This window comes from Natator depressus, chromosome 1 (assembly GCF_965152275.1).
Source record: "Natator depressus isolate rNatDep1 chromosome 1, rNatDep2.hap1, whole genome shotgun sequence".
NCBI classification, from domain to species: Eukaryota; Metazoa; Chordata; order Testudines; family Cheloniidae; genus Natator; species Natator depressus.
In genome coordinates, this window is record NC_134234.1 from 292,686,298 (window position 1) to 292,707,023 (window position 20,726).

The window sequence follows — 20,726 nt, forward strand, 5'->3', positions numbered from 1 at the left end:
GCGAGTTGGACAAATTTATGAGTGCAGTTTGTATGCCAACTGGATTGGTTGTGATAGTGGGGGCATGACTCAATAGCCCTGAGGCTTTGTTCCTAAATCTCATGCTTTATGGTTTCTGCCGGCCACCAGCAAGGTCAGGGATGGATTTTTCCCCTAATGTGTATTCTTGAAGGGTTTTTTGTTTTTGTTTTTTTTAAATCTCCTTTCTCTGAAGCATCAGGGATGGCCACAACTGGAGATGGGACACTGGGCGGGGTGAACCAAGGCTCTTGGGTGGCACTGAGCAGTCTCTCTCTCAGGTGGCTTGCTGGCGCATTCTTCCTCACATATCCAGGGTCTACCTGATATCCATATGTGGAGTGAGGAAGGAATTTTCACCCAGGTCAGATTGACAGTGACCTTGGTGGGAGCAGGTCACTTGTCAGGATTATCTGTGTATATCTCACATAATCATTTCCTTGCCATTACAAGGGCCTCGAGCACTGGTGCATCTGAGTCCCTCTTATTCTCTTCCTGTGGCACATAAAAGTCTAGTCTCCTCTGGGCTGTATTGCTTTGGTCTAATTTCAGTTGTTGGATTTAGCATGTGGGTGCTGTGTGGTGATGGTGGCATATGATGTAAGGGAGGTCAGACCCCAGTGGTTCTCAACCTATTTACCATTGTGGGCCACATCCAATTCTGTCTGTATGGCCCTGAGAATGTCACATGGGCCTCAGCTGCATGCTCATTGGGCTGCAGGTTGAGAACCACTGGACTGCATGATCTAGTAGTCCCTTCTGGCCTTAAATTCTGACTCTGTGACTATGCCTTTGACCTGGACTTGAGATCAGATGCCAAATGTGAGAAGGCAGTGTTACAATCATAGTTAGTGACAGCTAGGACCTCTTGATTCCATTTTCCACATGGGGTACTGTTAGCTGTTCACCTAGAGAGGGATCCAAGTGGACAAATACTTGAAGAAAGAATTGTTACTTCCCAGCAATAGCTGTGGTTCTTCAAGATGTTCTGTCCATGTGGATCCCACAGCTCACTCCATATCTGCTTCTTCAGTCTTCTCTGGATTAGTGAGGAACTGAGGGATGGCTCTGGCCGCTCTGCCCTTTATGCCCTTGTGTGGGGAGGTCATGAGGATATGCAGGGCTCAAAAAGACTCAAAGATTTTGATCTCACGCTCATGAGGTGAATGCACGCAGACTAAACATATTAAAGAACCACAGATACTGTAAAGTAAATTAACTGTTCTTTCCCTTACTTAATACTCAGAAGGAAGAAGCTTCAAAGAAAACTTTAACTGAAGAATCATTGATGCCAAATACTGATTCTGTGTTTTCAGGATGATGTTTCATTGAATGGATACAGAAAATACTTGATATCACAGTCCTCCCCTGCCCCTCTGACTGCAGCAGAAGAGGAACTTCGGCAAATTAAGATTAATGAGGTACTACATTGTTTGGGAAGACAGGCAGGGGGATGAGTGGAAAATTTCAGAAGTGTTGTAGGAGGAAGCTTGCAGGAGGAGAGAAGCAAACCAGTCGAAAGTTTTCAGAAAGTCTGCAGGGTGGGACAGGGACACACAAACTCAGGTTGGGCATTTGACCAGTCCAGAAATAATTGGCCAATTGACTGGTTAAATAATGTCTCAAATGATCCAATATTTTCAACTACTAACTTATTAGCAGAGTAACAAAAAAGAATAAGACTTTGTGATCTCCAGTAGGCCTAGCCTTAGATAGATACTTGTGCCTAATTACGAAAAAAAAGACCTAATTGAATTATGTTAGCTCAGAAAAACATGAAACCCAATGAAAGGAAATGATAAATGAAAGTATAATCATATCACCTTTTTTAGTAATGTTAGGTTAGCGTTTAAATGTGAACGTGATTCAAGACTGAATAACACAAGACTGAATTACAAAACAAAAGAATAAATAAATAAAACACATAGCATAAGTTCATTTAAAATGACTTTTTTCCTTTTATATTTGCTAAGTAGGCAGCAGTCCAACTCTTTAAGCAGTTTAGTGGTTGTCCATCTTTTTTCTTTGTGTTGGGGGAGGAGGTTTAATGACAGGTAAGCCTCCATTCCCTTTCCCGCTCCCTTCTGCGTTGATTTCTGTGTGTTTGTCTAGTCAGTTTAGATTGTAAGCTCTTCAAGGCAGGGGACTGTGTCTTTTAACTTGTTTAATGTGGTTTGTAAACCAATGTGTACATTGATGGCCTGATATACAAATAAAGCTATACATACATACTTGTTCTAGAACAGGCATCGGCAACCTTTCAGAAGTGGTGTGCTGAGTCTTCATTTATTCAGTCTAATTTAAGGTTTCGTGTGCCAGTAATACATTTTAATGTTTTTAGAAGGTATCTTTCTATAAGTCTATAATATATAACTAAACTATTGTTGTTTGTAAAGTAAATAAGGTTTTTAAAATGTTTAAGAAGCTTCATTTAAAATTAAATTAAAATGAAGATCTTATCAGTTTAGAGTGATCCTTGCCCTTACTGAGTTTTCCAATGTCTAGAATGTATTTGGATTCTTTAAGCTGCACACAGGCTTCTGAGTGATCAGTTTTTAACCGGCTCCGAGAGGGACAGATTTCATGTGTGAAAATACCTGTTCACACAGGTATGTGGATCTAAATGCTAAAAGCATTGCAAATGCAATTTTCTTCAAACAGTTAAATTTCACTGGCAGGGACGTCCAGCAGGTCAGAATAAAAGCCCTATGATCTCACTCGGTAGCTTCAAGGGCACTCCGCAGATCTCCAAACTTTGATACCCACAATTCTGAGTTTTTTAACTGAATGAGCTGCATTTCGAAATCTTCAACATCCATCCACTGAAATACAGACAAATCCAGTTCGCTTTCGTTGAACTTTCCAGGTTTAATTAGAAAAGAAAGATTGGGCCAAATCGCTGGAAATCTTGAAATCTGTCAGAAAATTCTGATTTCAGTTCTTGCATGTACATTCTAATCTCAACGTCAAACGCACTGCGCTGTTCCACGTGACATGAAAGTGATGTAAGCAGAAAATCAGGACTTAAAAATATCCCAGTACAGTGGCACTGGAACAATTTTTAAGGTGGGGGTGCTGAGCTGTGCCCGCCTTGCCCCGTCTGCACCCCTCACTGCCCCAGGGCGGGGGCCAGTGGGCCACAGGTGGGGGTGGCTGCAGAGCCCCAGGCTGAGGGCCAGGACCCCAGGCCAGCAGCAAAGGCCCCCGGACCGGTGGCCAGGACCCCGGGCAGTGTGAGTGCCACTGAAAATCAGCTTGCATGCCACCTTCGGCACGCGTGCCATAGGTTGCCGACCCCTGTTCTAGAAGATTCCTACCAATCATGATGCTCCGTTTTCAGTTAGTTCTCCTTTTTCCCCCAATAGGTGAAATTAGCAGGTAGTGAGTAATCGTGTGAGTGGTCAAGACTTCTAAGTAGGCTTGCTCTAACAGAGGCTGCTGCCTACATCAGAACATTCTTGCTGGAATATCTGACAGTTTGGCTGCAGTCAACTGACATTACTTGACTGGACAATTGACTGGCTTGCCAAGCCGAAGCACAAAGAATGTCATATTTTCAGTTACTAACTGGGATTCAAATGTATACTTTAACACAAGTATGTGCAGTGTGATTTAGCATTGCTCCAAATACCTTATCTTTTCATTTCCTGTTTTGTACGATTTTAGATTTTTAAACTTCAATGTTGCATTAACTTCAGTTTTTGATTTTAATATTAACATATTGCGTTCATTTAGATCCAAGTTTAGCCTTTTTAATGTTGTACTTCAGTGATGATGACGAATATAAATCAGCCACAGGAAAATGCTTGTGTGGCTTTGGAAGATATAGCCTATATATAAATAGGCTGCCAAGGTAAATTCTGATCAGTTCGATTTGGAAAATAAAATACAGAGCACAGAGTTCATTTCTGGAACATTGCATATGTGGACAATAGTTCTCTGAAAAGTGACTCTAAGTGACATAAGTGGTTTCCATATTTGTAGGCTTTTGATGAGTTACATATCAAATCTGCTAAGTTTACAAGAAAAGAGATGTTTTTTCTAACTGCCAGCCAGCACTAGGATTCCACCGGAATATGAAAGCTTTCTTCTTTCTGGTTTATACATAATCATCAGAATTAAAGATTCTGAAATTGCAACTTAACTAATTATTCTGTTGATACTTCAGCACTGCAGAGAGTTCTTAGAGTTATGGGAGACTGATATAAAAAAACAAAATTGTTTTTTTAGAAAAGTAAGTAGATGTGATTCTATAAACATAAAAAGGAACAGAACTGTTGAGTAAGGCGATGCCATTTTAGTCATTTTTAAAAATCTCTGTCACTTACTGAATGCAGAATGAAATAGTACTTACTCTGAGACTAAAATCTGTGTGAATACTTTGAAGATTTTAGATTATAATTAAACTGATTTATATTAATTCCAGGTCCAAGTGGAAGTCGGTGTAGATACCAAGCATCAGACACTGCAAGGAGTAGCATTCCCTTTGGCTAAGGAAGCTATTCAGGCTTTGGAAAAACTGAAAAATAAACAGCTCAACTATGTACAACTGGCAAGTACAAAATATTGCATTTAATTATTTTACAAAATACAATTCTGCAGTAGTTGTTTAAATTGTACATGTATGAACATGTACTGCAAATGTTTAATTCAGAATAGGATTCTAAATTATCTGTTTTCTCATATCAGCTTCTCTGATTATGCTGCTCTCTGTATCTGCTCTAACTTGTGTTTGTTTAACAGCAAATTGATATAAAAAATGAAACTATTGTGTTGGCCAGCACACTCCATACTGACCTTAAGGATTTGCCAAACAGGATTCCAAAGGATTCTGCACGCTATCATTTTTTCCTTTATAAGCATTCCCATGAAGGAGATTACTTGGAATCCATAGGTATGAGAATTCCTATATGTGAAATTTCATTTGTTCATTTCATATAACTTAGAAGTAACCTTGAGATGGGGAAGATGGTATATAAATGATAAAATTTGGTGCATAGTTTCAGTGGTCAAGGCTTTCAAAAGTGGCCACTGATTTTCAATGTCCTTTGGGTGTCAGACTTTGAAACTGCTTTAAAAAGCCCTGATTTTTCGAAAGTGCTGCAAGCACTCTGAAAATCAAGCACTTTTTAGAGTGTCTCCAGTTGGGCACCCAAAACCATTGTTCACTTGAAAATATTGGCCAATATCTTTCCATTCATTGGTCACTTATAAGTTTATGTTGTAACTAAAGATGTATAGTGGTGTTATTTCTTCCCCTTCAGACTTTGTAGAATATTTTGTTTAAATGTCTGTCACAAGTCATGATTTTAAGGTAATAGTTCTTACACCGTTTTCATTCTGCAGTATTTATCTACTCTATGCCTGGGTATACGTGCAGTATTCGAGAACGGATGCTATACTCTAGTTGCAAGAGCCCGCTGTTAGAAATTGTAGAAAGACAACTGTGGATGCAGATAATGAGAAAGGTAAGCATATTAGAGGTCCCATATCTGTGCAGTGCGGGAAGAACATTAATTTCCTTTATCTTGAATTTTACCTTCTGTATAGCTGAATTGTGTTGGTTAACATATAGCCAATTAATTTTGACTACACTTGCTTGTCAATATTAAAAACGTTTGAGACCAAATAACCAAGCTGAGCCAATTTATTGTCTATAGAGAAAACAGTATGGTACAAGAAAGAAAGAGTTTAATACATCACCAGTCCTTCTCGCTGTGTGTCCAGTTAACATTACACAGAATGTGTGATCCCAGAATACGCCCCCAAAACTACCTCTATTTAAATTAGACCTGTTTACAAGTAAGAAGCACTGTATACATCACCCCTCGGACTAAAATTTCCCCAATTACTTTATTTTATGGTACTTTATTTTACTGGTACCATGGTATACCCCTCTTATCTCTTGTTTTTGAACAGCGAATTCCAAACTAGTTGGGTCATGAAGGCACTCCCCTACCTCTACCAGGGTAGAATATTTACATATCTTACCTTTGACAGTTTTCCCATTTGCTTATGCAAAATGTTGACTTGTACTTTTACAAGGTATTGTGGGATACTTAAGTGAGCAAGAGAAGGCATAATACAATTTATGATTACCACACACTTAATATTAATATAATATACCATGTGCATAATACCTGGAGGGATAGCTCAGTGGTTTGAGCATTGGCCTGCTAAACCCAGGGTTGTGAGCTCAATCCTTGAGGGGGCCCTTTAGAGATCTGGGGCAAAAATTGGGGATTGGTCCTGCTTTGAGCAGGGGGTTGAACTAGATGACCTCCTGAGGTCCCTTCCAATCCTGATAGCCTATGATTCTATTAATATGTGAGTGTAGCCTGTATGCATTGGATAACAATGGTTTATGAGGTCAAGCAAAATTTTTAGGGCTGTCAATTGCAGTTAATACATATGACTAACGCAAAACAAATTAACTAGATTTAAAAAAATAGTTGCGATTAATCATCGTTTCAATTGCCCTGTTAAACCATAATAAAATACCAATTTAAATTTATTATAAATATTTTGTGATGTTTTTCTAAATTTTCAAATATATTGATTTCAGTTACAACACAGAATACAAAGTGTACAGTGCTCACTTTATTTTATTACAAATATTTGCACTGTAAAAAATAAACATAAGAAAATGTATTTTTCAATTCACCTCATAAAAGTCCACTCAGTCCTACTACTTGTTCTGCCAGTCACTAAGACAAACAAGTTTGTTTACTTTTATAGCAGATAATGCTGCCCACTTCTTATTTACAATGTCACCTGAAAGTGAAATAGGTGTTTGCATGGCACTGTTATAGCTGGTGTTGCAAGATATTTATGTGCCAGATATGGTAAACATTCATATGCTCCTTCATGCTTCGATTTGTAGGCTCTAAAGATTTACATTGTTTTGTTTTTGAGTGCAGTTATGTTTTTAAAAAAAATTCTACATTTGTAAGTTGCACTTTCATGATTACACTTTCAAAAACAATTAATTTTAGGCAGTGACTCTGTAACTTTAATTGCTATCTTTAAGCACCTTAATTAGTGCAAACTAGGATTTGTAAATAAGTGCATGCCTTTTCTTATAAAGAATTCCAGTCCTATATTACCATAAAGAAAAAATTGCTTCTGTACTCAAGAACTGATAATATTTGGTGGGGCTCTTCAAGGACTGCAGTACATCAGGCCACGTTCTTAAACTACAGATACTACAAATGAGGGAGAGCTTTTTAATTTTGTTTCTGTGGATAACATTTCAGTATTAAACACATGGCAGGATTAATATCAACCAGAGATTCTCTTTCATTGTCTAATGTTCATCTATTGAAGCTATGTCAAAAATAACTTTATATATACATATTTCTTAGATGGAGGTCAATATGCTTTCCTTTCTTTAAAATTAAATAATGGCCTGACATGATCTTTGAAATCACTAGGAAGAGTATTCCTGAGGATTTGTTTGACCTCTTGCTGCAAAGTAGTTGCTGATGGATCTATTACTGGCCGTAACTGGGGTGCCAGGAAATTCTAAATGCTCAGTGGTACAGGGTCAAAGAATTTTCAGAGATCTAAGTTCATACAATAAAACCAGTGGATTTTGGCTTGAGAACAATAGTTTTCTTCCAGGCAGGGTTGTGTTTTGATACTTTTATAGATAAAGATTTTAATTTGTTATAGTTTCTTCCTTGTCTGAATAGTTACACTGGGCTGGGCTGCATTAGGCTGCAGATCATTCAGGTCCATTTTACTCTCTCTGCAGGGAAAGCAACATGTATATTGGTTGCCTTTTACAAATATTATTTTTAAAACACTTTTAATAAGTAAAATGATTGATTGTTTTTCTACTAAAAGTTGAAAGGTTGTGATAAACATGAGGTTTGAAGGAGTTTCTTCCAACATGAGATATACGTTGCACATTTGTGTTATACTCCTGAAAAATGAATTGGAAAGCTAAATCACAAAAACTGCCTACCAGTAAGGGTCTGACAAACTCAAAAACAAATGAGGATTTGTTCAGTTTTGTAGAGGGCACTGGACACAAATGAATTAAGGGTCAACGTTTCACCTTGAACTCTGAACTTTCTTGCTTATGTTTGTTTGAATATAGTTTTAGTGCTTCAGTAAATATAAACTCTTTCACAGGTTGTTAATCAAAATCATGAAATACGTTTAACTGTCTCTTATCCTCCCTTGGCAGATTGAAATAGATAATGGTGATGAGTTAACTCCTGACTTCCTTTATGAAGAGGTTCATCCAAAACATCATGCACACAAACAAAATTTTGCTAAGCCAAAAGGTCCTGCAGGAAAAAGGGGAATCCGAAGACTAATTAGGGGTCCTGCAGACTCTGAAACACCTACTGATTAAAATCTATTACTTGCACTCGTGGTAATATATTACAATAGAGATGAAAAATTCCAATTTTTAGTAATGAACTGAAATCATTCCACACTGATATATGCTAGAAATAAGCCTTGTTTTTCCATAGCACTTATCTGGCTCTGCCATTTTAGAGTTTATATTGTCCATATACTGTGGAAGAGTTGTTAATCAGTTCAAAACTAGAAAAGGATTACAAAACTAGTACTGCTTTATTTTTAATTATTTAATAGCTACACACTTTATTATAAACTCCTGATCTCTGTATTGAATATTGATTCTATGTAATCTGCAGTCAGTTCTTACTATTGGCTTAACTGTCACTGTGGGGCTAGATTTACAAACATTTACTCACACGAGTAGCCCACTGAAGCTAATGAGTACTCATCTGAGTAAAGATTTGCAGTAGATTCTGTAGCAGCATTCCAAAAAAAAACACCTATTTTTTTTCCTTTCAGCCATCATGAAGGAAAACATTTTATTGTATGTAATGTCTGTCTCTGAAGGTTTTTTAAATAGAGAAGATGAATGAAACTAGTATACTGATGCAAATATTCAGGTATAGCTAGATTATTTTTCACATAGAGGATTTGCTGCTTGAAATTAACTTCTGGTTTTGTGGAACTGTCATTTAAAGAAATCTGACATTGAAAGCACTAGAATTATTCATACTTTTATACGATCCTTAAACTGTTAAGTACTGTATGATCAAGTAAAACACTACAAATTTGCATAAGTTAATGCATTCAATCAATTATGGAGCTGCTCTAAAATCACTATACTAAAATGTTTCTAAATCATGCTGTTAAACTATAGTACCTGTATACTCTGATGCAAGATTGTTTATGCTTAGTAAAAAGGCTTCATGATACTGAATCAGTTCTTGAGAGAAAACAAATTGATTACAAATGGTTTTCCAATGCATTTGCCATTTCTACTGCAATATAATAAATACATTATGAAGGCAGCTTTTTTCCTTGAATGTTTTGAAATTAAATAGCATGAACATTTACAAATCCAACTTTTTAAAAAAAAAAAAAAACTGCTGGCAGAGCCTTAATAGCTTTCACTTTAGTCCTTTTATTGTTTTTCTAAATTAGCTACTAAAATAAGCCAAGGAGAGTCTAAATTTGCTTTAACTAGACCTAATCTGTTCAATAGAAATAGCTAAAATACACATTTTGTAATAAGTAGGTAAGAAAATCAAGTATGAGACATGTGAGTTAAGTTCTGGATGAGCTTAAATAATTAAAATGTGCTTAAATGCAACCGATGGTCCAGTGGGCAAAGTACATTCCTAATAATGCAGTGGTTCTCAAACTTTTGCATTGCTGACCCCTTTCACACAGCATGCCTGAGTGTGACCTTCTTTATAAATTAAAAACACATTTTTTAAGTTTAACACTATTATAAATTCTGGAGGAGAAGCAGTATTAGGGGTGGAGGCTGTCAGCTGGTGACCCCCCCCGTGTAATAACCTCATTACCCCCTGAGGGGTCACAACCCGCAGTTTGAGGATCCCTGTACTAATTGGACTTGAATTTTTTTTAAAGATAAATATAAATATTTATAAAGATAAAGGGTTTGCAAGTCTTAGATCATTTCATAATACATCCTGGTGTTGGGCATGTACATTAACAGATGGCAACATCACAATTCTGCTTACTTCGTTGGGGATGTATTTTAATCTCATTTTCTGGGGAGATAATGCATTAACAGTAATACTTCCTGGTGTGATTTACTTCAGTTCCACCTATTATTTCCAATAGAGACTTTTAAGTCTATTTTATACTGCAATAAAATTTTACATTTCAGCTATTTTAAAAAAAATTACATATCTTGTATCAGTGCTGTTTAATATATTTCTCTGATCCTCCGTTAATCCCCTTCCATCCCCTCAGTGCTCTGATCTTCCTCCTTTGTCTCTTTTGCCCTCTTGTAGGGCAAAGAGGTGTGTTCTTCTATAGGTTTTTTTCCCCTCTCTCCCTGCACCTATCAGGTATGTCTCATGTTTTTGCTTAACAACATAATGTCTGTGTAGTACGTTGAACAAATCACTATAAAATTGCTAAGTGTTTATTTAAAATAACTGAATCAGGAGCTACTTAGTGTTCCCAACTCCATTTTTAAAAAATGTGAAGTTAGACCCTCGTGATTAAAAAGCACTGCCACAGAAGAAACTTTAGAAACACATTTCAGCAGTGAAAACATTTTTCTCACTGTTTCTCTGTCAGGAATTTTATCAGCTCTACTTGTGGCTCAGTTGACTTGTGCATGTAAACTTTTACTTTGAAGTGGGAATATTAAAGGCTTTCATATTTTAGGTCTTATGGGTTTTGGTAATGAAATGGTCAAGTCCAGTTGGATATATGTAGCTAATATTACTACATTGCACTACTAACTGGGTGAGGGTTAGAAATCTTACTTGGGATGGAATTTAAGTTTTTGTTTTAAATGTAATTTTAAAAGGAAAATAATAAGACTAGCTGTAGTAATCTTGGGACTCAATCCAATAGAACATATGTGATCTGCTGATCCATACAACTTTCTGAAGTCTGGAGATGTAGCGCCATTACTGTAGCCTATCCGGGGTGCTGCTACAAAAGGGCAGAAAAACCCAACTCCTCTCCAGTTTTGTCCAGGAATTATAGACCTGGAGGAGAACTAGCAAAATGAATGTTCTCTTGTACCACAAAATACCCTATATAGGCCCTTTCTGTACCCTCTGGTCCTGTGGTGTAGGTCTACAGGAAATTTTTTATATCCCTTGTGATAGATATTACAACTGCATGCAATATCTGTGGGGACAATTTTGTCCGAATTGTAGGAGTGGTCTATGTAACACTCGCTGGGCCAGGAATTGTATGTAAGGGGGGAGTGCTGCTACAATTCCACGAGGAATTAAAAACAGGAGGGGGTGATTAAGGTGAATCAATCAGGTTGTAAACACCTACAGAGAGGTACCATCCCTCATGAGGTTTGGTTCAAACTGAGTCTTCCCAGAGACCAACAGCCAAAGAAAGTGCTTTTGAAATAAAAAGCCAGAGTTAAAACTGACTCGGGGCGGCCTTGCTGATTCAGCAACTAGACAGGACCATCTGTCCAAGAGCTCCAACCTTTGCAGGAGGGTTGGAAAGACTTGGGCCTACTAGGGCCCGATAAGACTGATGGGTGACCTCTGCTAAGCTTTTAGCACCTGTATAGGAACTTGGGTTTTCACGTTTTACTGTAATGCTTTTACCTTAAGAATAAATGTGCTTACTTAGACTGTGCAGTAACTGGTAACAGTTGGCAATATGCTGTTCGTAGCTTTTGGAGAGAAAGTATAGCAGAGCCGTGGGCCTTTAGGCAGACTGGCTTGCTAGGGATATCACAGTGTAAGGCAGGCAGCTGTGCAGGCTTAAATCCCCCAGTCAGTAGGGAGAGAAGTTGGGTACTCTCAAGGGACCATGAAGGGGGAGATACGGGTTACCATGAAACTATCAGCCCTATGTCAGGAGTAAGTCTTCAGTGGTGCCTCAGGGTGTGGGGGAGAATTGGCTTCTCCACTTACCCTACAAGGTGGGTAGGAGATACTGTTGTCCCCATTGCTTAATCATCAGACTGCTGATGTGGGGGCTTATGAGCTCCCGATCACAATCACCTAATGGACTGTTCTGGAGCTCACCCAAAGCCAGACCATGTCAGACTGCAGCCTTTAAAAAAAAAAAAATTCATGTCAACTGATGGCCAGCGTGCACTGTGTAGTCTTTGCCCCAGGAATAGGAAGCAGCCACAGACATTAACGGAGTTGAATAGGGCCATATGGTTTGCGTGCTGAAGTATTATGGATCTAAAGGCAGAGGAGGCCTGGGATTACTTCAAGTCAAAGCTGCAGAAACTATTGGAAGCCTGCATCCCAAGAAAGGGGGAAAAATTCATAGGCAGGAGTTGTAGACCAAGCTGGATGAGCAAGCATCTCAGAGAGGTGATTAAGAAAAAGCAGAAAGCATACAGGGAGTGGAAGATGGGAGGGATCAGCAAGGAAAGCTACCTTATTGAGGCCAGAACATGTAGGGATAAAGTGAGAAAGGCTAAAAGTCAAGTAGAGTTGGACCTTGCAAAGGGAATTAAAACCAATAGTAAAAGGTTTCTATAGCCATATAAATAAGAAGAAAACAAAGAAAGAAGAAGTGGGACCGCTGAACACTGAGGATGGAGTAGAGGTTAAAGATAATCTGGGCATGGCCCAATATCTAAACAAATATTTTGCCTCAGTCTTTAATAAAGCTAAAGAGGATCTTAGCGATAATGGTAGCATGACAAATGGGAATGAGGCTATGGAGGTAGATATTACCATATCTGAGGTAGAAGCAAAACTTGAACAGTTTAATGGGACTATATCTAATTAAATAATATTAAAGAAATTGGCACATGAAATTGCAAGCCCATTAGCAAGAATTTTTAATGAATCTGTAAACTCGGGGGTTGTACCGTATGACTGGAGAATTGATAACATAGTTCCTATTTTTAAGAAAGGAAAAAAACGTGATCCGGGTAACTACAGGCCTGTTAGTTTGACATCTGTAGTATGCAAGGTCTTGGAAAAACTTCTGAAGGAGAAAGTAGTTAAGGACATTGAAGTCAATGGTAAATGGGACAAAATACAAATGGTTTAACAAAAGGCAGATCGTGCCAAACCAACCTGATCTCCTTCTTTGAGAAAGTAACAGATTTTTTAGACAAAGGAAACACAGTGGATCTAATTTATCTAGATTTCAGTAAGGCGTTTGATACTGTGCCACATAGGGAATTATTAGTTAAATTGGAAAAGATGGGGGTCAATATGAAAATTGAAAGGTGGATAAGGAATTGGTTAAAAGGGAGACTACAGCGGGTTATACTGAAAGGTGAACTGTCAGATTGGAGGGAGGTTACCAGTGGAGTTCTTCAGGGATCGGTTTTGGGACCAATCTTATTTAATCTTTTTATTACTGACCTGAGCACAAAAAGTGAGAGTGTTCTAATAAAGTTTGCGGATGATACAAAGCTGGGAGGTATTGCCAATTTAGAGAAGGACCAGGATATCATACAGGAGGATCTGTATGACCTTGTAAACTGGAGTAATAGTAATAGGATGAAATTTAATAGTGAGAAGTGTAAGGTCATGCATTTAGGGATTAATAACAAGAATTTTAGTTATAAGCTGGGGACATATCAATTAGAAGTAATGGAGGAGGAGAAGGACCTTGGAGTATTGGTTGACCACAGGATGACTATGAGCCGCCAATGTGATATGGCTGTGAAAAAAGCTAATGCGGTCTTGGGATGCATCAGGTGAGGTATTTCTAGTAGAGATAAAGAGGTGTTCGTACCATGATACAAGGCACGGGTGAGACCTCACCTGGAATACTGTGTGCAGTTCTGGTCTCCCATGTTTAAGAAGGATGAATTCAAACTGGAACAGGTACAGAGAAGGGCTACTAGGATGATCCGAGGAATGGAAAACCTGTCTTATGAAAGGAGACTCAAGGAGCTTGGCTTGTTTAGCCTAACTAAAAGAAGGTTGAGGGGAGATATGATTGCTCTCTATAAATATATCAGAGGGATAAATACCGAAGAGGGAGAAGAATTATTTCAGCTCAGTACCAGTGTGGACACAAGAACAAATGAATATAAACTGGCCATCGGGAAGTTTAGACTTGAAATTAGACTAAGGTTTCTAACCATCAGAGGAGTGAAGTTCTGAAATAGCCTTCCAAGGGAAGCAGTGGGAGCAAAAGACCTATCTGGCTTCAAGATTAAACTCGATAAGTTTATGGAGGAAACGGTATGATGAGATAACATGATTTTGGCAATTAACTGATCTTTAACTATTCATGGTAAATAGGCCCAATGGCCTGTGATGAGATGTTAGATGGGGTGGAATCTGAGTTACTACAGAGAATTCTTTCCTGGGTATCTGGCTGGTGAATCTTGCCCACATGCTCAGGGTTCAGCTGATCACCATAGTTGGGGTCGGGAAGGAATTTTCCTCCAGGGCAGATTGGCAGAGGCCCTGGGGTTTTTTTGCCTTCCTCTGTAGCATGGGCCATGGGTCACTTGCTGGAGGATTCTCTGCACCTTGAAGTCTTTAAACCATGATTTGAGGACTTCAATAGCTCAGACATAGGTGAGAAGTTTATTGCAGGAATGGGTGGGTGAGATTCTGTGGCCTGCATTGTGCAGGAGGTCAGACTAGATGATCATAATGGTCCCTTCTGACCTTAATATCTATGAGTCTGAGTATTCACCCCTACTACATTATCTGTTCTGTCATATATGTTCACTGGACAAAAGCGCTAGTAGTACCTGGTTAATACTTTGTCAGTGAACACTCAGAAGCAGCACACAATAAGGGCATTAATAAAAGCCTGAACTACTGTTCCTTGAAATATTACTGGCCATTTGATGGTTGAATGACTCCTTTTTAAAATGCTGTTTGCCTTCATAAAGCACATGGGGAAAGATGTAGCTGCTCGAACAAATGAATGTTAGGAATGTGATGAATAACAACTCAAACCCTCTAGTTTATTTAATAGATTTGTTAACAGAAAAAATATAGATGATGATTAAGTGATAAACTACTTTTGAAACACTCATACAGCAAAAGGCTAATATGGGGAAAATGAGATTTTTAAATTAAGTTAACTTGTGTTAGAGGTTTGTATAACAAATCAAGCTGTTAATATCATTTGCTCTATGTAGGCATTAGATAAATCTAAAAGTGATTAAAATACTGATTATGAAAACTTCCCCCAGTACATACCTATCGAATGTAAAACACCTTCAAATGTTTCAGTTAAATAAACCTCTCCTTACTGTCTATTTTGTCATTTCAATATATCAATAAAAACTGAAGTTTTGGTTCAGTGTTATCTGGGGTTTTCTGTAAGATCTTTCAGCAAGAACTCAAATTATAAAGCCATCATGTATAAGTACATAATTGTCAACATATGTTTAGACACCGCACAGAATAAAAACATTGCTGGGGAGAGATGTGCTCATGGGAAACAAAATCCTCCAGTTGCTGCTAGTGATGAGTATCAGCCTGCTAGAGGGTTGAGGAAGCAGTGGGCAGCTGCTTCTATAAAGCAGCAGAGAGGCCTTCATAGTAGGGGAAATCTCTGTGCCTTTCACACCTGAAGCTTGTGATTTTTAATGAAAACTATAAAGCAGTGTACTGCACTCTGACTTTTAAAAAAAAAATCTGAATTTATAACTACCACCGTGGCACCCATGCAAGATATACTGCGGTATACTTCAGTAATTGCAGTTCAGTTGCAATGTCCATTTTACACTACATACGGGAATACTATAAAACAGTATAAAGAGATTAGATGAGGTCGAGCTGAATTTTGGCCTAAAATGAGAATAATTTAGAACTTCAGTAGAGGAGTATTCAAACTGAGGGGAGAACAACTCTGGTCTATTAGCACTTCATCAACATATCCTGGTCTGCTATCACACTGCCTTTCTGACCAACTGGGGAGAAATCTTGTTTGGGAAGTTTGAAGGTGGCACATAAAAATAGAGGAAAGTGTCCAGAAAGAAGGCTGAGGTAAAGGTCAAAGAGAAGCAAGTTTAAAGTGAGGTTGGAGGAACAAGTGGTATAATGAATCCTTACTACATGCAGTCCTGTAACAACTCCCTTATCTAGTAATTTGATAGAAGGAGGCTGCCTTTGAAGGGATTTTCTAGCAGGTCTGAGAAGGGCCTGTCTCTTGGCTTCTTCCACTCCACCACTGCCTCTTAGGAGTTTGTGTACCAGTGGATGAGAAGCATGATGGGTCCTGCCATTGTTTGTTTGAGTCTCATGCCTTGGATGACTAAATTGTGTTGATCTATAGGTCTCCATGACATTGATATACAAAAAGGTTTGGAACTTCCATTAAGAACTGAGCCTTTTGCCACCATCCTCCTTTCCAAGGCAGGAACAACAGCAATTGCATTTATAGTACAATCTGGAATTGGACTTCATTCTTTAACTGTCTCTGGCCCAGAGTGGTCCTGGGTTGCTGGTGCTGGTACCAGTACCAGGTCATCTGAGCTCAGAGTCCCCAGACCTAGCTTAGCTATGTGGTGTTGATAGTGACATAGCTACATTACTGCTCTGAAGAGCTTTACTGTAGTTTTAGGGCCTGTCTACACTTGAAATGCTACAGGGGCACAGCTGCACCACTCTAGGCTTCAGTATAGACACCATCTATGTTGACCACAGGGATTCTCCCAGTAGTGTAGGTAATCCACCTCCCTGGGAGGTGTTAGCTAGGTCAATGGAAGAATTCTTCCATCAACTGAGCACTGTCTGTAGCTGGGGTTTGGTTTGTTTGACTATGTCGCCCAGGGATGTAGCTAACCCCCCACGTAGAGGCAGGCAGAGGCAGTGAAATTTTCACTTTAAATCTGAAGTATATTCTGCAAAATGTGGTCTTCTAGCACCTGAACTACCACTGTCTGAAGTGCCTCAGATGCATGGGCTCAAACACTGAAAAATAAATCTTTAAGCATATATGTTTGGGTACAGTAAGCACTGGGAGTCTACTTACACCCTCCACTGGCCCTCCACCCTGGGATACCCATGTGAAAATAGACACGGTGGTGCTCAATTTTAAAACAACCAGCTTAATATAATTCAAAAGTGCATCCTATCTTCTGTCAGATGCTGTGTTACTTATTAAAAATTAAGGTGTATTAACTGTTTGAACATCATTTCTCTTGGTTTGAAATAACACCATTAATAAGATGTAGTTTTAGATTATTCTGACAGTGTTTTCAAATCCCTTGTGAGTGTAACGATATTAAATGTGAGTGCTTCCTACAGTTATGTCAACTCCACTTTGAGTTATGTCAAAATACAAATATACCTAATTAATGGTTAAAGTTCTAAAAGAGCCATAAGTATCTATTGGTAACTAATGCTTGTTCATATAGTAATTCATCCACGTCCAAAATATCCATGTAAGGCAGTGGGGCGTAAGAACAGCTGTTACAATTTAACTATACTTTGAAATACACTCCTTTTAAAAGGCTTAACTGTTCTGAACATGTAGCTGAATCTAAGTGAAGAGTGGTTTTCTTAAGTTGTACAATTAATCTGTACAAGTCTATACAAATAAAAATACTAACTTTGTTTAATGTGGCAGTTCAAAAGGTAAGCATGGAGTTTATTCATTTTAAGGAAAGTATTTGGAAAACTATCACTGGCAGTTGAGTCTACTAAGGGCAGCCATTTTACCTAAATGATATTGTTTTAAAATAAAAACTGCCAACACATTTGTTTGGAACCTTTGGGCTACAGGATCAAGAACTAGGTTTTCCATTAAAAGAAAAGAAATTTCTGTACGGTGAATTGATCCAAATACTTAAAGTTAGGAAGCAAAACAAGCCAGGCTATCCCCACTTAAAATTGATCTGGAGGTCTTTACTCCCCTCCCTGCAGGCACACACCTTATTAACATTGATAGAGCTACCTCTGTCTTGAATGTTGAGTTGATTCTCGTTCCATAATTAGATTACATCCTTAAGATTACTTGATTTTGTTTTGACACCACCCACCCTATTAAATGCATTGTATGACTTTTACAGACTAAGCTGAAGTCCATTTTTAAAAATTAAGATTTGAATTAATTTGGAAAAAAACACATGAAAAGATTTTTTCTTATCCCCCACCCCCACAAATGTATGTAAGCAAAAACTTTAGATTTAAAGCATCCACCTGGGGATAAAGTCAGGCTCTTAGGAATGTCTGTGGCTGAATTACAAGCGCAAAATGGGGACTGAAAATGGCAACACTGCTGTGAAGTAGCTCTGAGTGGAATTGGGTTTCTGTCCAGTGAAGTTGCACTGGGCTTTAGAAAAGTTACAGGGAAAAACCCTTTTCATTTGCAAAATGCAATAAAACTATTTAACTTGTTTTAGTTGGGACTTTCTTCTGGTGTGAGTGAATTTACAGCATAACAGTAAATTGATACTAGTGATCTCATAGCAAATGAAAGTCATTTGGGTAACTAGATATGGCAAGTGTAAGGAGTCCAGGCCACTGTCCTTATCAACAGTAAGTATATACTTAAATCCTTTTAATCACATCTAATGTTTAGCCTGTCTATTCCATTTTCAGCACACTTACATTTTGTATGTAGAAAACCATGGTAGATTATCCATCTCTTGAGCCACATTAGAATGTGACACACACAATACAGCCTTTCCACTCCCCCAAAAGAGAGGGCCTTGCCTCCTGCTCCTCTGGCAGAGAATAGGAAGTGGTACCAAGCCCAGAATGTTCATAGCCAAATGTTCAAAAGTGGGTTGTGTTTGTCCAGCTGGAAACATTTGACCCATTTTCCAGAAGTGCGGAGAACCCACAGTTCCTATTCATCCTGTTTAAGATCATCTAGTCTTACCTCTTATATCTCACAGGTCATTAAATTGCACCCAGTTACCCCTGTATTGAGCCAAATAACTTGGTTTGCTTAAAGCATAACATCCAGTATGGAATGATTTGAAGACACCAAGAGATTGAGACTCCACCACTTCCCAATGGTAGTTTGTTCCAATGGCTGCTCACCCTGTTAAAAAAAAAAAAACAAACAAACTGAACAATTGTGCCTAATTTGAGTATCTGTCATCAGCTTCCAGCCACTGGTTCTGACTCTCTCTGCTAAAGAGCCCTTTAGTACCTGGTATTCTCTCCCCATGAAAAGATATTTGAAGATTGAGAGGTGATTTGATCAGTGTTTTTGATAAACTAAACTGATTGAGCTCTTTAAGTTACTCGCTGTAAGGCATTTTCTCTAGCCCTCAAATAATTTGTGGGGCTATTTCTGGCAAGCTCAATTTTTCAACATACTTTTTAAAATGTTAACGCTAGAACTGGATGCAGAAGTCCATTATCAGTCTCACTCGTGCTGTGTGCAGAGATAAGGGAGCCTCACACTACTTCCCTGCATATAAAAAACCCCCCAACAAAGTCCACAAGTGTCTGAGGAGGAGGGGAAACAGTTGTGGGTCAACCTTTATTCCAAAGCTTCTTTAGTTAAGGACTCTTTTGTAAGAAAACCCTAGTATCTTTATTCTGAAAATGGAGAAGCTTTACCATAAATGGGCCTAAATGACACATTCCTGCCATGTTAGTACTTACAAGCTGAGGTTTACAGCCGTTTCGTTATGAAGAAATGGCCAAGTGCTTTCTTTTGAAAATGGCTTCTTTGACTTCTAAGTAACATTTTGCACTGGACAATGAAGAACTCAGTCAGGTGCACTGAGAAGATACAGACTCCATTCAGCTGAGGAAATGGAACAGTAGAAATCACCCATCGTTTGCAATAACAGCGAGAAAGAGCATACTGGCATTAACTGAAGTACTGATAGAAAACGGAGGTCCAGGTGGGAGCTAAACAGCACACCAGGGTTGAAAAACAAATCCTGAACTAGAAAATGCAAAAATCCTTGGCTGCTGACATACAAATGAGTGATCCACTAATGCTACAGAATAGGTGAACAGATGCATGTTTGACAGGTAAGTCAAATTGTTCTAGTGCATTGTTGGTGAGTAGTGATATTGTCTTCACTTCTCTACCCACTAAAGCAAAAATGCTTGAGAGCTGATATTTCATACATTAGAGGGTAGTAACGCTGCACACAAGCTCCCAGGGGTATGGGAGAACAAATATGTCCTAGGAAGGTGTCCTCAAGAAGTGCTCAGAGAGACTTTTTCTGCCTTCTTATAGCCATCTTTACTTTCTGTCTTCACAATCTGCTATTCTTCATTTTTGTAAAGTTCAGTTCTTAACAGGAATCTCTTCCCAATCAGCCTGAGCTTCATTCAGGGTCCTCAGACACCTCCAATTCTAGCACCAGAGCTACAAAGTGACTGTTTCCCAAAGCTGCATAACACTCTAGTAGTAAGAATATATATTAACAATCATGGCTTATTCTGACTCATGTTAAAACCCTTTAACCTATGCTCAATTTAAGTCACCCACCATAACAATGTTAAAGTTAATTTGTATTTAGATGTACGTGTTAGTCCATTTATTTAAAGAGGCACTTTAGCACTTATTAGCTGTATGGGAGAATTTGTTTACTAATATAATTACTAGTTTGAAGATGACACGTACCACACCTTTAATGGAGAGAGGTCAATCTACTCTACTCTGATTTGAAGTGCCCTAAATTCTACTGTTCTTGTTCCATCACAAGTATGGATTTCAGTTTGTTCAATTGTTTTCTATGCACAATAAGTTGTCAAGAAAGAGCTGAATGAATGGCAGGTGCAAAAAGGAAAGTTTATTTGAAATTCATATCTTCTATT

General features: G+C 38.4%; 1 protein-coding gene across 1 annotated transcript in view; it reads left to right on the forward strand.

Moving 5' to 3' along the window:
* TWF1 (twinfilin actin binding protein 1) overlaps positions 1-15,195 on the forward strand; it is a 38,356-nt gene extending 23,161 nt beyond the window's left edge. Inside the window, exons 5-9 of the mRNA XM_074942178.1 lie at positions 1,335-1,439; positions 4,445-4,570; positions 4,762-4,912; positions 5,365-5,486; positions 8,213-15,195. Coding sequence (XP_074798279.1) covers positions 1,335-1,439; positions 4,445-4,570; positions 4,762-4,912; positions 5,365-5,486; positions 8,213-8,383 — 675 coding nt within the window. The 3' untranslated portion in view covers positions 8,384-15,195. The remainder of the gene's footprint in view (positions 1-1,334; positions 1,440-4,444; positions 4,571-4,761; positions 4,913-5,364; positions 5,487-8,212) is intronic.
* Positions 15,196-20,726: the final 5,531 nt, after the last annotated feature.